The following is a 20,750-nucleotide window of genomic DNA, read 5'->3' as shown; positions in this document are numbered from 1 at the left end:
TGGCAACTAACAGAATGGGAAAAAATTTTTGAATCTACCCATCTGACAAGGGGCTAATATCCAAAATCTATGAAGAACTAAAACAGATTTACAAGAAAAAAAAAAAACCCCATTCAAAAGTGGGAGAAGGATATGAACCAACATTTTTCAAATGAAGACATATACGAGGCCAACAAACATATGAAAAAATGCTCATCATCACTGATTATTAGAAAAATGCAAATCAAAACCACATTGAGATACCATCTCATGCCAGTTAGAATGGCAATCATTAAAAAATCTGGAGACAACATATGCTGGAGAGGATGTGGAGAAATAGGAGCACTCTTACACAGTTGGTGGGAGTGTAAATTAGTTCAACCATTGTGGAAGACAGTGTGACGCTTCCCAAGGATCTAGAAATAGAAATTCCATTTGACCCAGCAATCCCAATACTGGGTATTTATCCAAAGGATTATAAATCATTCTACTATAAGGACACATGCACACGTATGTTCATAGCAGCACTGTTTACAATAGCAAAGACCTGGAACCAACCCAAATACCCATCAACAATAGACTATACACGGAAAATGTGGCACATATACACCATGGAATACTATGTAGCCATAAGAAACGATGAGTTCATGTCCTTTTTAGGGACATGGATGAATCTGGAAACCATCATTCTCAGCAAACTTACACAAGAACAGAAAATCAACCACCACATGTTCTCACTCACAGATGGGTGTTGAACAATGAGAACAAACACATGGACCATGGACATAGGGAGGGGAGCATCAAACACTGGTGTCTGTTGGGGGGCGGCCAAGGGAAGGACAGCGGGTGGTCGTGGGAGGTCAGGGAGGGGTAACATGGGGATAAAGGCTAGATGCAGGTGATGGAGGGTGGGGGAGGGATGAAGCCAGCAAACCACATTGCCATGTGTGTACCTATGCAACAATCCTGCATGATCTGCACATGAACCTCAGAACCTAAAGTACAATTTAAAAAAATAATAAAACAATAATACTTCGTATTCTAAACTAGTTTTGCTTGGAGATAAACCTGGTCTCTCTCTCTCTTAAAGCCTACAATGAATTAACAGAATAGGGCCATTAGGCCCACCTCCTCTCTCTCTTTTTTTTTTTTTTTTAAAGCAGGATTGACTTAATTACTAAACTCAGTAGCGTATCATGGTTTTGATTTATATTTTTCTCAACAGGTTTGTTAGCCATGATTGGCTAGTACAGCCATAAGACTCCTATAGTTTATATTCCAGCTGGTTTAGTATTCTACAGGAATGGCAGTCAAAATCCCATCCCAACTCCACTCAAGTTCACTGTCAGCATACATATACTTCTCAATTTCCTATAATCATAAGACTTTAGTAAACTACAAGTGGCTGGCTCCTCAGTAGTAGAAGGCGGCACTTCCAGGATAACCCCATGGAAATGAAGCTCTGAGAACATGCATGTCAGATCACAAAGCCTAGCGTTAAGACTACCAATAGTTTCTTACGAACAGTTTCCTTTCCATAGTGATAAGAATGGAAGAAAAAGAAAGATCATCCTTACAATACCCTTTTTCTCATCATCTCAATCTCTTCTGCTCCTTCTCCTCTACTGCACTAGGTCTCCCTAAGCTCCTTCCACCACAGCATTCTCTGCCCATTTCATTCCAGCCAGTACGGCCCTATATTATGTACTGTAGCAGGATCTTGCACTTTTGGCTAACCACTATTTCTAGCTTCCAATTTTCTTTTTTGAGATCTACAAGAAAATACCTTATATGTCTGAGTGGAAAACCAACAAAACAAAAAACACACACATACAGAAAACTGAGCCAACTAGGGTAATCCCCAGCTGATCCAAATAGGGTAATCCCCATTTAAGTAAATGTAAGTATACAGTTATCTGGTTGATGAAATAATCTGTACACCAAACACCTGAGTTATTAGTTTACATATATAACAAACCTGCAAATTTACCCCTGAACGTAGAAGTTTTTTTTAAGTAAATGTAATATTACAGCAAATTGATTTCAAATTTTTGTTCTCAGTTTGAATTTTTAATAAAATTTCTAGGTTATTTTATCATATAAGATATATTACATAAGATATGTATATTATATAATATATTATATGAACATTAAAATTATTTGAATCATTTCAGGAAAACAACATTCAGCAAAGTTAGTGCTAAAAGCTTCTTCCTTTTTTGAAGTTGAACAAACCGTTGCTCCATGTCTATATGTTTCTACACAAAAGCACAAATACTATTGTTTGCTTTTTCTTTTCTTAAAAAGCACAGGCCAGCCATGGTAGCTCATGCCTGTAATCCCAGCACTTTGAGAGGCTGAGGTGCATGGATCACCTGAGGTCAGGAGTTCAAGACCAGCCTGGACAACATAGTGAAACCCCATCTCTACTAAAAACATAAAAATTAGGCCAGGTGCGGTGGCTCATGCCTGTAATCCCAGCACTTTGGGAGGCTGAGGCTGGTGGATCATGAGGTCAGGAGTTCGAAACCATCCTGACCAACATGGTGAAACCTACTAAAAAATACAAAAATTAGGTGGGCGTGGTGGTGAGCACCTGTAATCCCAGCTGCTAGTAAGGCTGAGGCAAGAGAATCTCTTGAACCTGGGAGGCAGAGGTTGCAGTGAGCCGAGACCGCACCATTGCACTCCAGCTTGGGAGACAGAGTAAGACTGTCTCAAAAAAAAAAAAAAAAGTACAACATATATGTAGTTTATTATACCTACTTTAAATAAATAAAATATATTATAAGTTCTACAATCAGTTGATTGGTAGATATATTATCTACTTTGTGAGTTAGGTTAAAAGAGTGTTAATCATGATACCAGAGTGAAAAAAATTATGATTAAAAAAATAAAAAAGAATCGAGAGTTGTAAATAAGAGCTGAAATAAACACCTTATACACTGTTATCAGGTACCCATATTTGGGTGATCAAGGTTTAAAAAGCTCTTAACCACATAAAACAGAAGCACCTGTGGATGTTTGTACTCTGTTATGTATACTTTTACCGAGAAATGAACCATAATAACAGCACTGAAATGAAGAAAACTCTGTCATTAAAGTCATTTATTTACAACAGATTATCAGTAGGACTGTTTTATCGAATGGACCATTTTATTAGGAACAAAAAAGAGCCTATTTTTTTCTGGAAAAGCACGAACTACTTTCAAATGAACAAATGATCTTGGGTCCCCATGAAAGAAAATATAATTAGTAAATTATTATAATGATGGCTTGGGAAATAAAAGACTTCAGGAGATACTTTTATTCTTTTGCTTAAAGGAATACATTTAGCTTAATGTGTTTTGAGTGTCTTGGTACTATGGTGACAGGGAATATAAATATATAAAATTGGTTTTCCTGGTAAATAATGAAATGTGATCTATCTTAACAGAATTAAAAAAGAAATAACTTTGTGAAAAATATGTCAATACATCCATACCTAGTGATAGCAAATAACGTAGAAGTTCGGAAATGCTTATTTTTCCCTTTCCAGTTTGTATTGAAATATCAGTGAAGATTCCCTCAATAACGCAGAAGAGGAAATACAGCCAAAGAGGCAAAAAGGAGAGGCTTGGGAGGAAGTTATGACATTTCAAGGGAAAATGTCCCACAGACTCAGTCCATTTTAAAACTTAAAAAGACTTACAGATCATGGATGGTTCAGAGGTTTCATTAATATTTCATTGACAGACTTTCATTTTTAAAGGCTTGTATTTTTATGTTTAAAGTCTTTAATCAGTAAGAATATATATCCTCAAATGTGTTAATATACCATAGTTTAACACTCTGGAGTCCATCAATGCATTGACTTAAGTTACCAATTAGTTTTTGTATAGAATTCAGAAAAAAAGCTCTTCCATCATCTCTAATTCACTGAAGAAAGTTGTAAGATGGCAAGATTAAAAATTTTTATCATTTATCTTCATGATTCAGGATTTTCTTGATACCATGCATACAAAATGATATGTAAACAGACTGGATATTGAGGCTTCTGCTATTTGTTGAATAGATATCATCTGATTCAATAAGTTTAGGAAGCATTGATTAACAAATTTAAATAGAATTCTGTATGATTTCTCATAAAGAGGAAGAGAAAGCATGAGAGGGAGAATTTGCTTTTAAATTTCTGGCTGAGAATATGTGAAAGGCCAGTACTTGTATCTCATACTTAGAAACAGTAATTTCAGGGCTGGACATGGTGGTGCATGCCTGTAATCCCAGCACTTTGGGAGGCTGAGGTGAGCAGATCACTTGAGTTCAGGAGTTTGAGACCAGCCTGGGCCACATGGTGAAACCCCCATCTCTACAAAAAATACCCAAAAAAATCCCAAAAAACAAACAAAAAAAAACCACCTAGCTGGGCATGGTGGCACATGCCTGCAGTCCCAACTACTTAGGAGGCTGAGGCAGGAGGATCACTTGAACCTGGGAGATTGAGGCTGCAGTGAGCCGAGATTATGCCACCACAGTCCAGCCTGTGTGACAGAGCAAGACCCTGTCTAAAAAAATGAAAAGAAACAGTAAGTTCAGATTAAGGAGATAGTATTAACTAACCAAAATACTATCTACCATTTGTTGAATTCTTCACAACAAATTCCATTATAGCCTATAAAATCTAGGTATGTCCTATTAAAACAATCAAATAAAACATTCAAATTAAAACATTCAAAAAAAAATCAAATTAAAACAACCAAAGTAAATACAGTTTGAAAACAGCTATCTTTTGAATCATGTTCATGCTTTCATTTACTCATTCGTTCATTTATTCAACAAGCATTTATTGGAAAGCTATGGTGTGCCACGCATTGAAGAATATAAGTAAGAGTTCATAAAAGTTCTCTGAACTCAAAGATCTTCTCAGTCTATCAGGAAATAAAGATGACATAACCAGTAATTATTTATAATATGGAGTGATATGCATAAGATTTAACCATCTAATTGATCTATTTGCATAATATGTAGAATCTAAACACTTATAAAAGTAAATGGAATTGAACATTTTCTTTTTTTTTTTTTTTTTTACCTTGTTCAAATTTTGTTTTCTCAAACATTGATTTGCTTGGTTCCTGTACTGGGTCATCTAAACAAGCAACTTCTGAAAGTGAAACAAAAAGTCCATAATAATTTTGCTGAATTAGGGGACTGCTCTGGTCAAATCAGGATGATGATCACCCTACCTATGGGAAGTATAAATAGCTCTTTCTTGATATTTTAGGCTAGATGGTTTAAAAAATAAAATAATAAAATAAAAATAGCTCTTCCTAGTTTCCCTTATTCCCCCAAAATCATATTCTAAAAGTATGATCATCAAAAAGCATAAGAGAGCAGATATGTTTGTGATCTGAGGTAGGCTGATGAAAGCCACACAAAATTATATTATTATTTTTTTTATTGCATTTTAGGTTTTGGGGTACATGTGAAGAACATGCAAGATTGTTGCATAGGTACACACGTGGCAGTATGATTTGCTGCCTTCTTCCCCATCACCTCTATCTGGCATTTCTCCCCATGCTCTCTCTCCCCAACTCCCCACTCCCCGCTGTCCCTCCCCTATTTCCCCCCAACAGACCCCAGTGTATAGTGCTCCCCTCCCTGTGTCCATGTGTTCTCATTGTTCAACACCCGCCTATGAGTGAGAACATGCAGTGTTTGATTTTCTGCTCTTGTGTCAGTTTGCTGAGAATGATGGTTTCCAGGTTCATCCATGTCCCTACAAAGGACATGAACTCATCGTTTTTTATGGCTGCATAGTATTCCATGGTGTATATGTGCCACATTTTCCCTGTTCAGTCTATCATCGATGGGCATTTGGGTTGGTTCCAGGTCTTTGCTATTGTAAACAGTGCTGCAATGAACATTCGTGTGCACGTGCCCTCATAATAGAACGATTTATAATCCTTTGGATATATACCCAGTAATGGGATTGCTGGGTCAAATGGAATTTCTTTTTTTTTTTTTTTTTTTTACTTTCCTCAACTTTATTAAAGAAAAAAGCAATGGTGGTAAATCTCTAGAACATACCCAATTTTCTGGGCTTCCTCCCCCGAGAATGTGACGTTTTGATTTCCAGACATGCCAGAAGTGTACATGGTTCCCAACTGTACGAAGTAGGTGAGAAGCAGAAGTCCTGAAGTGTTCATCTTCCAACTTTTCCCAGTCTGTGGTCTGTCTTTGGATCAGCAATAATTGCCTGAACAGCTACTATGGCTTCATTGATTTTTGTCTGTAGCTCTCTGAGCTCTTCTATATGCAGCAATCGCAGAATTTGAGCAGCTTCATTAAGAACTGCATCCCCCGTGTCAAAACCAAGAATGTGTTTGTCTAAAGCAACAGGCAAGCCCTCTTTTGTTTGATTTGCCTTAGCAACTGCATCCTGTGTCAGGCGCTCCTGAACCAAAATTCGAATTGCCTTAAGCATTACCAGGTAATCATCATGACGTTGAATCTGAAGCAGGTTAGCCAAAGCCATCACACCAGCCTTAAAATCAGGATTATTTACATCCAAATTGATCAATGGTTCTGCATTTTTAGTTGCATTGTCAGCAGTTTTTTTTTTTTTTTTTTTTTTTACATGCAAGAAGTTTTCTTTTGACAAATGTTTTCAAGAACAACACCTTTAAGGCCATGTGCAAAGCAGTATTGAACAGAGAAAAAAAAAATGTCCTACAAGGAAACCATAAGAGATGCCTCATCCAATCTAACAGGAAGCCCTGGAATTGGAATAATGATGCATACTTGTCCAAAAGGATGTGGTCTTTGTCACATTGCATCAACCAGTCACTGGATGTGGGCTTCTTTTTATAGGAGGTAGAAAATCCTAGCAAGGCTGCTCCCTTTGTGGCTCAGTTGGAGTGTCCATGTCCCAAGAGTGAGGAAGCTGAGAGGAATCAGCAGCAGCCAAAACTTCCAGCTGAGTGCCCGGGTCCTGAAGAGGTTTCTGGGCAGCACACCACAGCATCTCCCACATGCAAGTGTATATGCACACACACGTGTATACACACATACTCAGATATATTATTGGAACGATTCTCAAAGCTGCATCTTCAGACTTAAATTTCTTTAATTAGTTACCACTTTTCTTTCTTCTTTCCGAGCTGAGCACCTCAGGGGCTGACGGCATTCTGGGCTGAAGGGCCTTTTTTTTTTTTTTTTTGCCATCATCATAAAATAGCATTTATTAGATGCCAAATTGCACATTAGATAAACATGATAAATAACTTGAGAACTTACAATATAGAGCTAAGACTGATGAGAATACGTCAAAAACAGTAAACCAAAACATTAAACAAACAGTATAAACGTATACAATAAACGTTTTTTGAGGAATCGCCACACTGCCTTCCACAGTGGTTGAACTAATTTACACTACCACCAACAGTGTAAAAGTGTTCCTATTTCTCCACATCCTCTCCAGCATTCTAACTGCCATTCTAACTGGCGTGAGATGGTATCTCAACACAGTTTTGATTTGCATTTCTCTGATTACCAGTGATGATGAGCATTTTTTCGTATGTTTGTTGGCCTCATGTATGTCTTCTTTTGTAAAGTATCTGTTCATATCCTTTGCCCACTTTTGAATGGGCTTGTTTGTTTTTTTCTTGTAAACCTGTTTTAGTTCTTTGTAAATTCTGGATATCAGCCCTTTGTCAGATGGGTAAACTGTAAAAATTTTTTCCCATTCTGTTGGTTGCCAATTCACTCTAATGACTGTTTCTTTTGCTGTGCAGAAGCTGTGGAGTTTGATTAGGTCCCATTTGTCTATTTTGGCTTTTGTTGCCAATGCTTTTGGTGTTTTGGTTATGAAGTCCTTGCCTATGCCTATGTCCTGAATGGTTTTGCCTAGATTTTCTTCTAGGGTTTTTATGGTGTTAGGTCTTATGTTTAAGTCTTTAATCCATCTGGAGTTAATTTTAGTGTAGGTTGTCAGGAAGGGGTCCAGTTTCTGCTTTCTGCACATGCTAGCCAGTTTTCCCAACACCATTTATTAAACAGGGAATCCCTTCCCCATTGCTTGTTTTTGTCAGGTTTGTCAAAGATCAGATGGTTATAGATATGTTGTGTTGCCTCCAAGGCCTCTGTTCTGTTCCATCATCTATATCTCTGTTTTGGTACCAGTACCATGCTGTTTTAATTACTGTAGCCTTGTAGTACAGTTTGAAGTCCGGTAGTGTGATGCCTCCCACTTTGTTCTTTTTGCTTAGAATTGACTTGGCTATGCGAGCTCTCTTTTGCTTCCATGTGAAGTTTAAGGTGTTTTGTTACAGTTCTGTGAAGAAGGCCATTGGTAGCTTGATGGGGATAGCATTGAATCTGTAAATTACTTCGGGCAGTATGGCCATTTTCACGATGTTGATTCTTCCTAACCATGAACATGGAATGTTTCGCCATCTGTTTGTGTCCTCTCTTATTTTGTTGAGCAGTGGCTTGTAGTTCTCCTTGAAGAGGTCCTTTACGTTCCTTGTTAGTTGTATTCCTAGGTATTTTATTCTCTTTGTAGCAATTGTGAATGGCAGTTCGTTCTTGATTTGGCTCTCTTTAAGTCTGTTACTGGTGTATAGGAATGCTTGTGATTTTTGCACATTGATTTTGTATCCTGAGACTTTGCTGAAGTTGCTTATCAGTTTCAGGAGATTTTGAGCTGAGATGATGGGGTCTTCTAGATATACAATCATGTCGTCTGCAAATAGAGACAATTTGACTTTCCTTTCCTATTTGGATATCCTTTATTTCTTTTTCTTGCCTGATTGCTCTGGCTAGAACCTCCAGTACTATATTGAATAGGAGTGGTGAGAGAGGGCATCCTTGTCTAGTTCCAGATTTCAAAGGGAATGCTTCCAGCTTTTGCCCATTCAGTATGATACTGGCTGTTGGTTTGTCATAAATGGCTTTTATTATTTTGAGATATGTTCTGTCAATACCTAGTTTATTGAGGGTTTTTAGCATAAAGGGCTGTTGTATTTTGTCAAAGGACTTCTCTGCATCAATTGAGATAATCATGTGGTTTTTGTCTTTGGTTCTGTTTATGTGGTGAATTACGTTTATAGACTTGCATATGTTGAACCGGCTTTGCATCCCTGGGATGAAGCCTACTTGACCATGGTGGATAACCTTTTTGATGTGCTGTTCCCATCGGTTTGCCAGTATTTTATTGAAGATTTTTGCATCTATGTTCATCATGAATAAAATTATTATTGTTTTTTTAGACTTTCTGCTCTCTGCAGTGTCAGAGCCATGATTTTCATGATGATATTTTGGTATGCAGAAGAGGGAGAAAGATTCTCTCCTGAACGCATTTCTTGTAATAGGCTTAGAGTGCTTTATGTTTTTCTAACTTGCCAGGACTTTGGGTTTCTGTCAGGTACCACAAAACCGGCTACAGAAGAATTCTAATCAAGAAGGTTCAAACAAAACTCCAACAGCAGCCTACAGAATGCCAGCAGGGCCCTGCCTCTAGATTCTTAGGCCTAGATCAAGGTAGCAAGAGGCTGTTTGGCACACTGCTACCTCCATGGTTCTTAACTTAACATTAAAATTTTCTTTTTTTTGAGACAGAGTTTTGCTCTTGTTGCCCAGGCTGGATTGCAATGGCATGGTAGTATTAAAATTTTCTGTGGCGATTTCTTAAGGATCTAGAAATGGAAGTACCATTTGACCCAGCAATCCCATTACTGGGTATATACCCAAAGGATTATAAATTGATCTGTTATAAAGACACATGCACATGTACATTCATTGTGGCATTTTTTCCAATAACAAAGACTTGGAACCAACTCAAATGCCCATCATAGATAGACTGGATAAAGAAAATGTGGCACATAGACACCATGGAATACTATGTAGTCATAAAAAAGGATGATGAATGGACATGGATGAATCTGAAAACCATCATTCTCAGCAAACTGACACAAGAACAGAAAACCAAATACCACATGTTCTCACTCGTAAGTGGGTGTTGAACAATGAGAATACATGGACACAGAAGGGAACATCACACACTGGGGTCTATTCTGGGGAGGGGGGCTAGGGTAGGAATAGCAGGGAGTGGGAATATGGGGGAGGGATAACATTAGGAAAAATACCTAATGTAGGTGATGGGGGGATCGAGGCAGCTAACTATCATGGCAGGTGTATACCTATGTAACAATCCTGCAAGATCTGCACATGTACCCCAGAACTTAAAGTACAATAAAAAAAAATCTGAAATATCTAATGGAAAGAAAAATCAGGATTTCTGAAAATAAATTAATAACAGGAAACTTTATATTACAGGTAGCAGAAGTAGCAGTTCAGAACCCATTTCTGATTTCATGCTCACTTAACGGGGAGACTGTGTGCCCTCTGAGGAAGGAGATGCCTATCTAGGGTTGGAAATGCCTGTCTAGAACTAGAAAATCTGAGGAGCAGATGACCTTCATGAGAGAAGGAAAAATGTACTGCTCTGCTTTGATTCTTAGGTTAGAAACCAGAAGAAGAAAGTATATGCTTGGTTTTCCTTCGTGTGTGTGTGGGGTGGAGGTGGGGGGGACAGGGGGAGAGAGACAGAGAGAGGATAGAGTACTTTAGCAATTCCAATTCCACTTCAGGAATCGAAGTAAAGGGGTGAATACCAAGGACTGTCAAATTACTATCTGCAGAAGAAATCAAATACTATTAGTCATCCAAAGTCTATAGTCAGGTTGGCTGTGTAAGAATCCCTTTTAAAATTCAGGTTACTGGGCCTTACCCTATGATTTGATTAGGCAAATTAGGTAGGTAGTCAGGTTAGGAACCAAAGGCCATGTACTACTACAAGAATGCCTTTCAATTTCCTAAGCCCTTTAACTTTCTCACAGTTATTAATGTTACCTGTTTTAATGTTACCAGTTATTAATGTTGTCTGTTTCCCAAAATTGATGAAAAACACTTTTAAGGCTATCTTCAGAAAACTGTGGAGAATGCATTCTATTAATAAAGCCAGTTTTTGTGAAAGAGAAGGATCCTGAGAATTTAGAGTGCAAAATTTAGGAAAGGAATGCAGTTTGAATTATTGGAGCTTGTGATAGGAAAGGAACAATCCCGGGGAGGCTCTGGGTAGGGACTGGTGACAGAAATCCTTTTTGGTTCTTGACCCTGGTTATCAGTGTCATCATTTTCTGTTTTGTACCTCCTCTCTTTTGTATTGTCCCAAAATGGTAAAAGACAGGGACACTAGGAAGAAAAGAGGAGATGCTGCAGCAAAGGAGGATAATATTAACTGTAGCTATGGCTATTGTTCAGAAGTTTGTGCTGACTTTTCCCAGATCATTTCTAAATCTGCTGCTCATTGGTAAAGACTACATCCTCTTTAATTTTCTCAGGCTAAAGGTTATTCCATTTGATAATGTATATTAGTTTACTCTAATAAGCAAATATTTATTTTAATGCCTATTTTTAGAAAACATGTAAAACCAAATCATATCTTCAGACAGAATAAAATTATCCTTTTTTAGTTTTTATATGTCACTTAAAAATCCAGCCAAAGTTAAGTACAGCATAGATTCAGAAGAAGGAATTGTGAAGGGTAAGGTCATTTCTTAAATTATCTAGAATTAACTAAGGTTAAAAATGGAGTGCTATAAAACACACAGAAAATAACAAGTGTTGCTGAGATGTAGAAAAACTGGTGGAAATGTAAAATGATTCAGCTGCTGTGGAAAACAGTTTTGCTGTGCTTTAAAAAGTTAAACATAGAATTACTATATAATACAGATTGACTATCCCTAATCCACAATGCTTGGGACCAGAGTATTTTGGATTTTGGATTTTTTCAAATTTTGGGAGATATCTTGGGGATTGGACATAAGTCTAAACATGAAATTCATTTATGTTTTCATATATACCTATAAACAAATTCTGAAGGTAATTTGATCCAATATTTTTAATAATTTTGTACATGAAACAAAGTTTGAAGGCAGTCTGGTGTTTTCCAGAAATTGGGAGAAGCAGTGAATCGGGAGCAACTGCTGAGTGGGTACAGGGTTTCTTTTTGGGATGCTAAAAGTGTTTTTGAATTATATAGACATAGGTGGTTGCATGACATTGTGAATTTATTAAATGCCACTGAATTGCTCACCTCGAAATAATTATAATGATTGTTAATTTCAAATCAATTGAAAAAAAGACAAAAAAAAGAGAGAGCTTTTCCAATAAGTTTTGCTGTTTTTATACCACAACTAAGAAATGAGTGTCAGTCTGTACATACCTGGAAGACAAGGCTGATATTGCTGAGGTACTGAGTTTGGTTCTGGAAGTATGGATACATCCTCAGAAACATACTTTAAAAGCTCCTTCCCAAGATACGTTACCTGCACATAATTAAGCACAAAATTTACAAATCATATATTCTGTAGGAAGTGAACACACCTATCTCCAGAACATTGTAATTTTTCTAAGGTTTTGATTGTTCTATGTCATGGATTAGCAAGCTTCAGTCCATGGCCAAATCCAACCTGCAACCTTCTTTTCTGTAAGTAATGCTTTATTGGAATACAGTGATGCTCATTCATTTCCTTAACATCTATGGCTTCTTTCCTGCTATAAGACAATTGACACAGACCACATGTCCATGAAGCCCCAAATATTTACTATGCGGCCTTTTACAGAAAGAAATTGTTGACCCTTGTTATGTGATATTAATTCACTTACCTATCACATATTTAATAACTATTAATCCAGCATCTGCTACTTTATAACTTGGAAATTTTAATGTGACATTAATAAAATTAAGCCATAAAAGTAATGGTACTTTGCAATAACTCAGATATTTAACTGATTAAATTAATAATATTTCAGGTCTAGATATCTATTTTTTTGGGTTTATTTGTGTAGATATATCATTATCAGTGCAAAAGGTCAGAGCTTAAAAATACCTATACACAAATGGGCAGGGCTGAAACAGAACTGGTAAATTCTGCCAGAAATGTTCTGGGCCCAAAGGTCTTTGGGTTCTTTACTCTTAGCTCTAGGGCCATCTATTAGTCTACCTCCAGAGGTTAGTTCACTGTGGGCAAAGCAGCAAGATTCAACTGGAACATCCCTTCCTCCAGGATGCCTCCCTATAAGCTCTAAGTTCAAGTAATGATCCTCCTCTACATTTCCAAAACTTTGCTCATATTTCTGTCATGGTACTTATCTCATTTAAATGAAATTACGTTTTAATACGTCTGTTTCTATTAAACCATATGCTACTTGAGGAAAGGGTCTGTATCATACTCATTTGTATACTCTCAGCACTTCACAGAGTGCCTGACAATACTAGATAAAAGACTCTGAAGTCCTGACTCTTTTTTTCTCTTGTAATTCTTTTTCTTTTTTTGAGAGACTCTCACTCTGTCACCCAGGCTGGAGTGCACTAACATGATCTTCGCTCACTACAACCTCTGCCTCCCGAGTTCAAGCAATATTTGTGCGTCAGCCTCCCATGTCTCAGCCTCTTGTGCCTTAACCTTTCTAGTAGCTGGAATTACAGGTGTGCACCACTACTCCTGGCTAAGTTCTGTATTTTTGGTAGATACAGGGTTTTGCCATGCTGGCCAGGCTGGTCTTGAGCTCCTGACCTCAAGTGATTTACCTGCCTCGGCCTCCCAAAGAGCTGGGATTACAGGCATAAGCCACCACACTTGGCTGTGAAGTCCCAACTTTGAGCAAGATTCTCAAATTCTCTAAGCCTTAATTTGTGTGTTTGTAAAATGAGTGCCTCCAGCTTATTAAATTGTTGTATTAAAAGAGATAATGCATGAAAAGCATCTGGCATACTGTCTAGCACATTCAGAGTACTCAATAATTGTTAAATGGAACAGAGTGAGAAAGGTCTGGGGGATCTTAAAAGGTATAGATACCCTTTGGATTCAATCCTATGACCAAAGAAAGCCTGGCAATGAAAATGGAACACACCTGGCCTACCCAATGTGTCAATCCCTTCTCACTTGCTGTAGAAAGAAGTAGAGGAGAGGCCCCTGAATGCCATTTGTCAGTTCTCCAAACAACCAGTTATTGGAAAAAAATAGATTTTATATGTGTTATGCCCTGACAATGTCCAGCACATCTCATACACCCATCAAAGTACAAGCTCAGTATGTTCTCACCTATATCTCAGACTTTAAAAATATTTTTATTAGTAAGTGCTGTGCAATATGACATGACTTACACATTCCACTGGGGGTAATTCAGACAAAGAACACAGTTTTAAGAAAATCCACTGAGTTAAAAATCTATTTTCCACTAGGTAGGAGTGATTTATTGAACAGGCTAATGAACAGACCTCAGAATGAACAGACACGAGATTACTTCTAGAATCTGTGAATTTCATATTAGTGTCTGTGACAAACCTCCAGTTGGCTAAAGCATAAGAGCAGTCATTACATTTGCATATGACTCAAACTCTGAATCCTGAAGTAAATCTCTCTGGATTCAAATCAAGCTCATATGCCTACACTGACAGAGGCATGGTAGGAAGAGCTGGAGGCTAAGTTCTTAGGCTCTTGGACAACATAGCCTCCAGTGATCTTAGCAACTTCACCATCCAAAACCCATTTTGATGAAGGGGAGCTGATGGGATGCCAGATGAGAACAGGTAAGAGAGATGGAGCTTAGTGGAAGGCATGGTCTGTGAGGATATCTGTAGGTTGTTGTGCTCTTGCTTTGCTTAAAGGTAGAACTGCGGGGTGCTTTGTCCTAAGGCCACTGATACTTTCCCTCAAGCTCTTACAGCAAAAGCTCTGTTATTCTTTAGAAATTAATCTATGCTGATTATCCAATATTATACTTAGGGAAAAAGTAGGGAGTGTGGAATATGTGTGTGTGTGTGTATGTGTGTGTGTGTGTGTGTGTGTGTGTGTGTGTGTGTGTGTGTGTACATACACATATATATTTGAGAAAAATAGATAGCCAGCCAGTATTCTGATTGTGTAGTGACTGAGCCAAGTGAAATTCTTAATCGACTTTATTTTGGTGAGGTCTTTGGAAGAAATAAAGTGCAGTACTGTCATTATTAATTGTCATAATAAATGTTTCTCTACATCTTATGTACTAATATGCATCAAAAAAGAAACATAGCCTGCCTTTGCATCTATATCCCTCTGGGACTCCATTTTATTTGACAGTATAAGCCCATTTTTCATACATCTTCAGAAAAACCATTTGTTGGTATTGACTAATAGAAATTTGTTCATGGATGACCAGGCATGGTGGTTCACACCTGTAATCCCAGCACTTTGAGAGGCCAAGACAGGCAGATCACCTGAGTTCAAGAGTTCGAGACCAGCCTGGCCAACATGGTGAAACCCCATCTCTAATAAAAATACAAAAATTATAGACTGGCAAATTGAATAAAGAGTCAAGACCCATTGGTGTGCTATATTCAGGAGACCCATCTCATGTGCAAAGACACACATAGGCTCAAAATAAAGGGATGGAGGAATATTTACCAAGCAAATGGAAAGCAAAAAAAAAAGCAGGAGTTGCAATTCTAGTCCCTGATAAAACAGACTTTAAACCAACAAAGATCGGAAGAGACAAAGAAGGGCATTGCATAAAGGTACAGAGATCAATGCAACAATAAGAAGAGCTAATGATTCTAAATATATATGATATGCACCCAATATAGGAGCATCCAGATTCATAAAGCAAGTTCTTAGAGACCTACAAAGAGACTTCGACTCCAACACAATAATAGTGGGAGACTTTAATACACCACTGTCAATATTAGACATCAATGAGACAGAAAATTAACAAGGATATTCAAGATTTGAACTCAGCTCTGGACCAAGCAGACCTAATAGACATCTACAGAACTCTCCACCACAAATCAACAGAATATACATTCTTCTCAGCACTTATTCTTCATAGCACTTATTCCAAAACTGACCACATAATTGGAAGTAAAACACTCCTCAGCACATGCAAAAGAACGGAAATGATAACAGTCTCTCAGACCACAGTGCAATCAAATTAGAACTCAGAATTAAGAAATTCACTCAAAACTGCACAACTACATGGAAACTGAACAACCTGCTCCCAAATGACTACTGGGTAAATAACAACATACTTATTGCAGAAATAAGTAAGTTCTTTGAAACCAATTAAAACAAAGATACAACGTACCAGAATCTCTGGGACACAGCTAAAGCAGTGTTTAGAGGGAAAATGACAGCATTAAATGCCCATAAGAAAAAGCAGGAAAGATCTATAGTTGGCATCCTAACATCACAATTAAAAGAACTTGAGAAGCAAGAGCATACAAATTCAAAAGCTAGCAGAAGACAAGAAATAACTAAGATCAGAGCAGAACTGGAGGAGACAGAGACCTGAAAAACTCTTCAAAAAACAAAAAAACAAACAAAATCAATGAATCCAGGAGCTGTTTAAAAACAACAACAACAACAACAAAAACCCCACTAGCCAGACTAATAAAGAAAAAGAGAAAGAAGAATCAAATAGATATAATAAAAAATGATAAAGAGGATATCATCACTGATCCCACAGAAATACAAACTACCATCAGAAAAGACTATAAACACCTCTATGCAAATAAACAAGAAAATCTAGAAGAAATGGATAAACTCCTGGACACATAAGACTAAACCAAGACTAAACCAAGACTAAACCAGGAAGAAGTCAAATCCCTGAATAGACCAATAACAAGTTCTGAAGTTCAGGCAGTAATTAATAGCCTACCAGCCAAAAAAAACCCAGGATCAGATGGATTCATAGCCAAATTCTACCAGAGGTACAAAGAGGAGCTGGTATCATTCCTTCTGAAACTATTCCAAAAAACAGAAAAGGAGGGAATCCTCCCTAACTCATTTTATGAGGCCAGCATCATCCAGATACCAAAACCTGGCAGAGACACAACCAAAAAAGGCCAGTATCTCTGATGCACACTGATGTAAAAATCCTCAATAAAATACTGGCAAACTGAATCCAGCAGCACATCAAAAAGCTTATCCACCACGACCAAGTTGGCTTCATCCCTGGGACACAAGGCTGGTTCAACATACACAAATCAATAAACATAATCCATCATATAAAACAGAACTAATGACAAAAACCACATGATTATCTTGATAGGTTCAGAAAAGGCCTTTGATAAAATTCAACACACCTTCATGCTAAAAGCTCTAAATAAACTAGGTATTGATGGAACATATCTCAAAATAATAAGAGCTATTTATGACAAACCCACAGCCAGTATCATATTGAATGCACAAAAGCTGAAAGCATTCCCTTTGAAAACTAGCACAAAACAAGGATGCCCTCTCTTACCACTTCCATTCAACAAAGTATTGGAAATTCCGGTCAGGGCAATCAGGCAAGAGAAAGAAAGGGTATTCAAATAGGAAGAAAGGACATTAAATTGTCTGTTTGCAAATGACATGATTGTATATTTAGAAAACCCCATCATGTCAGCCCAAAATCTCCTGATAAGCAACTTCAGCAAAGTCTCAGGATACGAAATCAGTGTGCAAAAATCACAAGCATTCCTACACACCAATAATAGAGAGCCAAATCATGAGTGAACTCCCATTCACAACTGCTGCAAAGAGAATAAAATACATAGGTATATAACTTACAAGGAATGCAAAATACCTCTTCAAGGAGAACTACAAACCACTGCTCAAGGAAATAAGAGAGGACACAAAAGATGGAAAAACATTCAATGCTCATGGTTAGGAAGAATCAATAACATGAAAATCGCCATACTGCCTAAATTAATTTATAGATTCAGTGCTATCCCTATCAAGCTATCATTGACTTTCTTCACAGAATTAGAAAAAAATGACTTTAAATTTTATATGGAACCAGAAAAGGGCCCATATAGCAAAGACAATCCTAAGCAAAAAGAAAAAAAAAAATAACTGGAAGCATCATGCTACCTGACTTCAAACTATACTATAAGGCTACAGTAACCAAAACAGCATGGTACTGGTATAAAAAACAGATATATAGACCAATGGAACAGAACAGAGGCCTCAGAAATAACTCCACACATCTATAACCATCTGATCTTTGAGAAACCTGACAAAAACAAGCAATGTGGAAGGGTTCTCTATCGAATAAATGGTGCTGGGAAAACTGGCTAGCCTTATGCAGAAAACTGAAACTGGACCCCTTCCTTTCACCTTATATAAACATTAACTCAAGATGGATTAAAGATTTAAACGTTAAGACCTAAAACCATAAAAACCTAGGCAATACCATTCAAGACATAGGCATAGGCAAGGACTTCATGACTATAACACCAAAAGCAATGGCAACAAAAGCCAAAATTGACAAATGGGATCTAATTAAACTAAAGAGCTTCTGTAAAGCAAAAGACACTATCATCGCAGTGAACAAGCAACCTACAAAATGGAAGAAAACTTTTGCAATCTATCCATCTGACAAAGGGCTAATATCCAGAATCTACAAAGAACTTAAAACAAATTTACAAGAAAAAAAACCAAACAACCTCATCAAAAAGTGGGTAGAGGATACGAACAGACACTTCTCAAAAGAAGACATTTATGTGGCCAATAAGCATGAAAAAAGCTCATTGTCACTGGTCATTACAAATGCAAATCAAAACCACAATGAGATACCATCTCACTCCAATTTGAATGGTGATCATTAAAACTCAGGAGACAACAGATGATGGAGAGGATGTGGAGAAATAGGGACATTTTTACAGTGTTGGTGGAACTGTAAATTAGTTCAACCATTGTGGAAGACAGTGTGGCTATTCCTGAAGAATCTAGAACCAGAAATACCATTTAACCCAGAAATCCCATTACTGGGTATATACCCAAAGCATTATAAATCTACTATAAAGACACATGCACATGTATGTTTATTGCAGCACTGTTCACAATAGCAATGACTTGGAATGAACCCAAATGCTGAGAGATAAGACTGTATAAAGAAAATGTGGCACATATACACCATGGAATACTATGCAGCCATAAAAAGGATGCGTTCATGTCCTTTGCAAGGGCATGGATAAAGCTACAAACCATCATTCTCAGCAAACTAACACAGGAACAGAAAACCAAACACTGCAAGTTCTCACTCATAAGTGGAAGCTGAACAATAAGAACACATGGACACAAGGAGGGGAATATCACACACCAGGGCCTGTCAGGAGGTGGGGAGCTAGGGCAGGGATAGCATTAGGAGAAATACCTAATGTAGATGATGGGTTGATGGGCACAGCAAACCACCATGGCATACGTATACCTATGTAACAAACCTGCATGCTCTGCACATGTATCCCAGAATTTAAAGTATAATTAAAAATAATAATAAAATTTTTAAAAAGTTAGCTGGGCATGGTTGTGCATACCTATAGTCCCAGCTACTTGGGAGGCTGTGGCAGGAGAATCACTTGAACCTAGGAGGCAGAGGCTGCAGTGAGCCGAGATTGGGCCATTGCACTCCAGCCTGGGCAACAGAGTGAGACTCTGGCTCAAAAACAACAACAACAACAAAAACAACAACAAAAAATAGAAAGAAAAAAAAATCTGTTAATGGATGATCAAATGACTACTTTAATTCTATTACAAGGTTTAAGAAGTCAGTCTTAACAACGTTTCACTGCTCCAAGAGGATAAGGAGGAAAGAATAATTGCTTTTTATCTCAGGGTGGAAAAAGAGCAAAGAAACCAATAAAAAATAGGTTTTCCTTTAAATTCATTGTAACACAAAATACATTGTGACTAAGAAAATAAAAATATTTCCCAAATAAAATATTTCTTTATGAATTCAGAATATAAGACAGAAAGTAGTTTCAAAGTACAAAAACTGCCTTGGAAAAGCTGTCTGTATGGAAATGATGATGCAGGTGAAGTTCACCTTCATGGTACCAACATCACCATTCTAGACTCTTGTTTTTTCACACTCCCAACACTCTGTGTAGCTAGAGACAAGAAAAAGACCTTCACATTATTTATATTTTCAGGATTCAAAACTCCTGGATATTTGTTTTTTAAAAGAGGTCCGCATCTCTAACCATTTCCTTCTTCTTTCTGTTCTAAAATGTAGCTGAGTAGAAGCTGGGTTCATAGGAGGTTTAGGACACATTGAGAGTGTAATTGACTGAATGAGGCTGTCTGTCTGTCCAGATGAACCATTTCCAGCAGTTTCTATGCTCTCACCCCAACCTTTCCATATCTTGATATTCCTAATCATGATTGTGAGAGGAATTTTTCTTAAAAAGTATGCTGGGGGTAGGGGGTGAATGTAACCACAGAAAAAAAGTCAACACTAAATCCAAAGGAGTGGAAAGGGTGGAAATACAGTGAGGCGTCTGGATGGGAAGTATGTTTGCAGAAGAGATCTGTCTAGTGTTCCTTGAATCACTGCTGAAAATAGCAGCCTACATTTCATCTGCAGTAATTCACTGCTGAGTGTTTACAAAAATAAACTGTCATTGCCATTCTTATGATTCTTATGATTTTCATACTGCAATTGTATCACAGAAAGGCATTTTTCCTGCAGAAGTGGGCAATAGTTGCTGCACATGACTAAGGCTTTGCGTACATTCATAAAGGTGGCTAGATGATACTGTGTGATCTTTTGAGTTCAGAGCAACTTGTTTCTAATGAAAGGAATGTGTGCCTCTCTTGTGCCATTATAGATACAGAAAATAATGTACAGGGAATCAGAAGGTCAGGTTCTAGTCCTGGTTCTTGCTGGCCTCGAGGCTAAATCAGGTCACTTAACCTCTGAAACCT

The 20,750-nt window shown here is 37.5% G+C and overlaps 1 protein-coding gene and 1 pseudogene across 1 annotated transcript in view; both read right to left on the bottom strand.

Annotated features, from left to right (window-relative positions):
- Positions 1-20,750, bottom strand: part of ANKRD31 (ankyrin repeat domain 31) — a 188,008-nt gene that overhangs the window by 7,409 nt on the left and 159,849 nt on the right. Inside the window, exon 24 of the mRNA XM_074384703.1 lies at positions 12,245-12,347. Coding sequence (XP_074240804.1) covers positions 12,245-12,347 — 103 coding nt within the window. The remainder of the gene's footprint in view (positions 1-12,244; positions 12,348-20,750) is intronic.
- On the bottom strand, positions 5,977-7,144 carry LOC120363942 (RNA transcription, translation and transport factor protein pseudogene; annotated as a pseudogene).

Source organism: Saimiri boliviensis, chromosome 1 (genome assembly GCF_048565385.1).
Source record: "Saimiri boliviensis isolate mSaiBol1 chromosome 1, mSaiBol1.pri, whole genome shotgun sequence".
Lineage (NCBI taxonomy): Eukaryota > Metazoa > Chordata > Mammalia > Primates > Cebidae > Saimiri > Saimiri boliviensis.
This window is presented reverse-complemented; position numbering and strand designations above follow the sequence as displayed.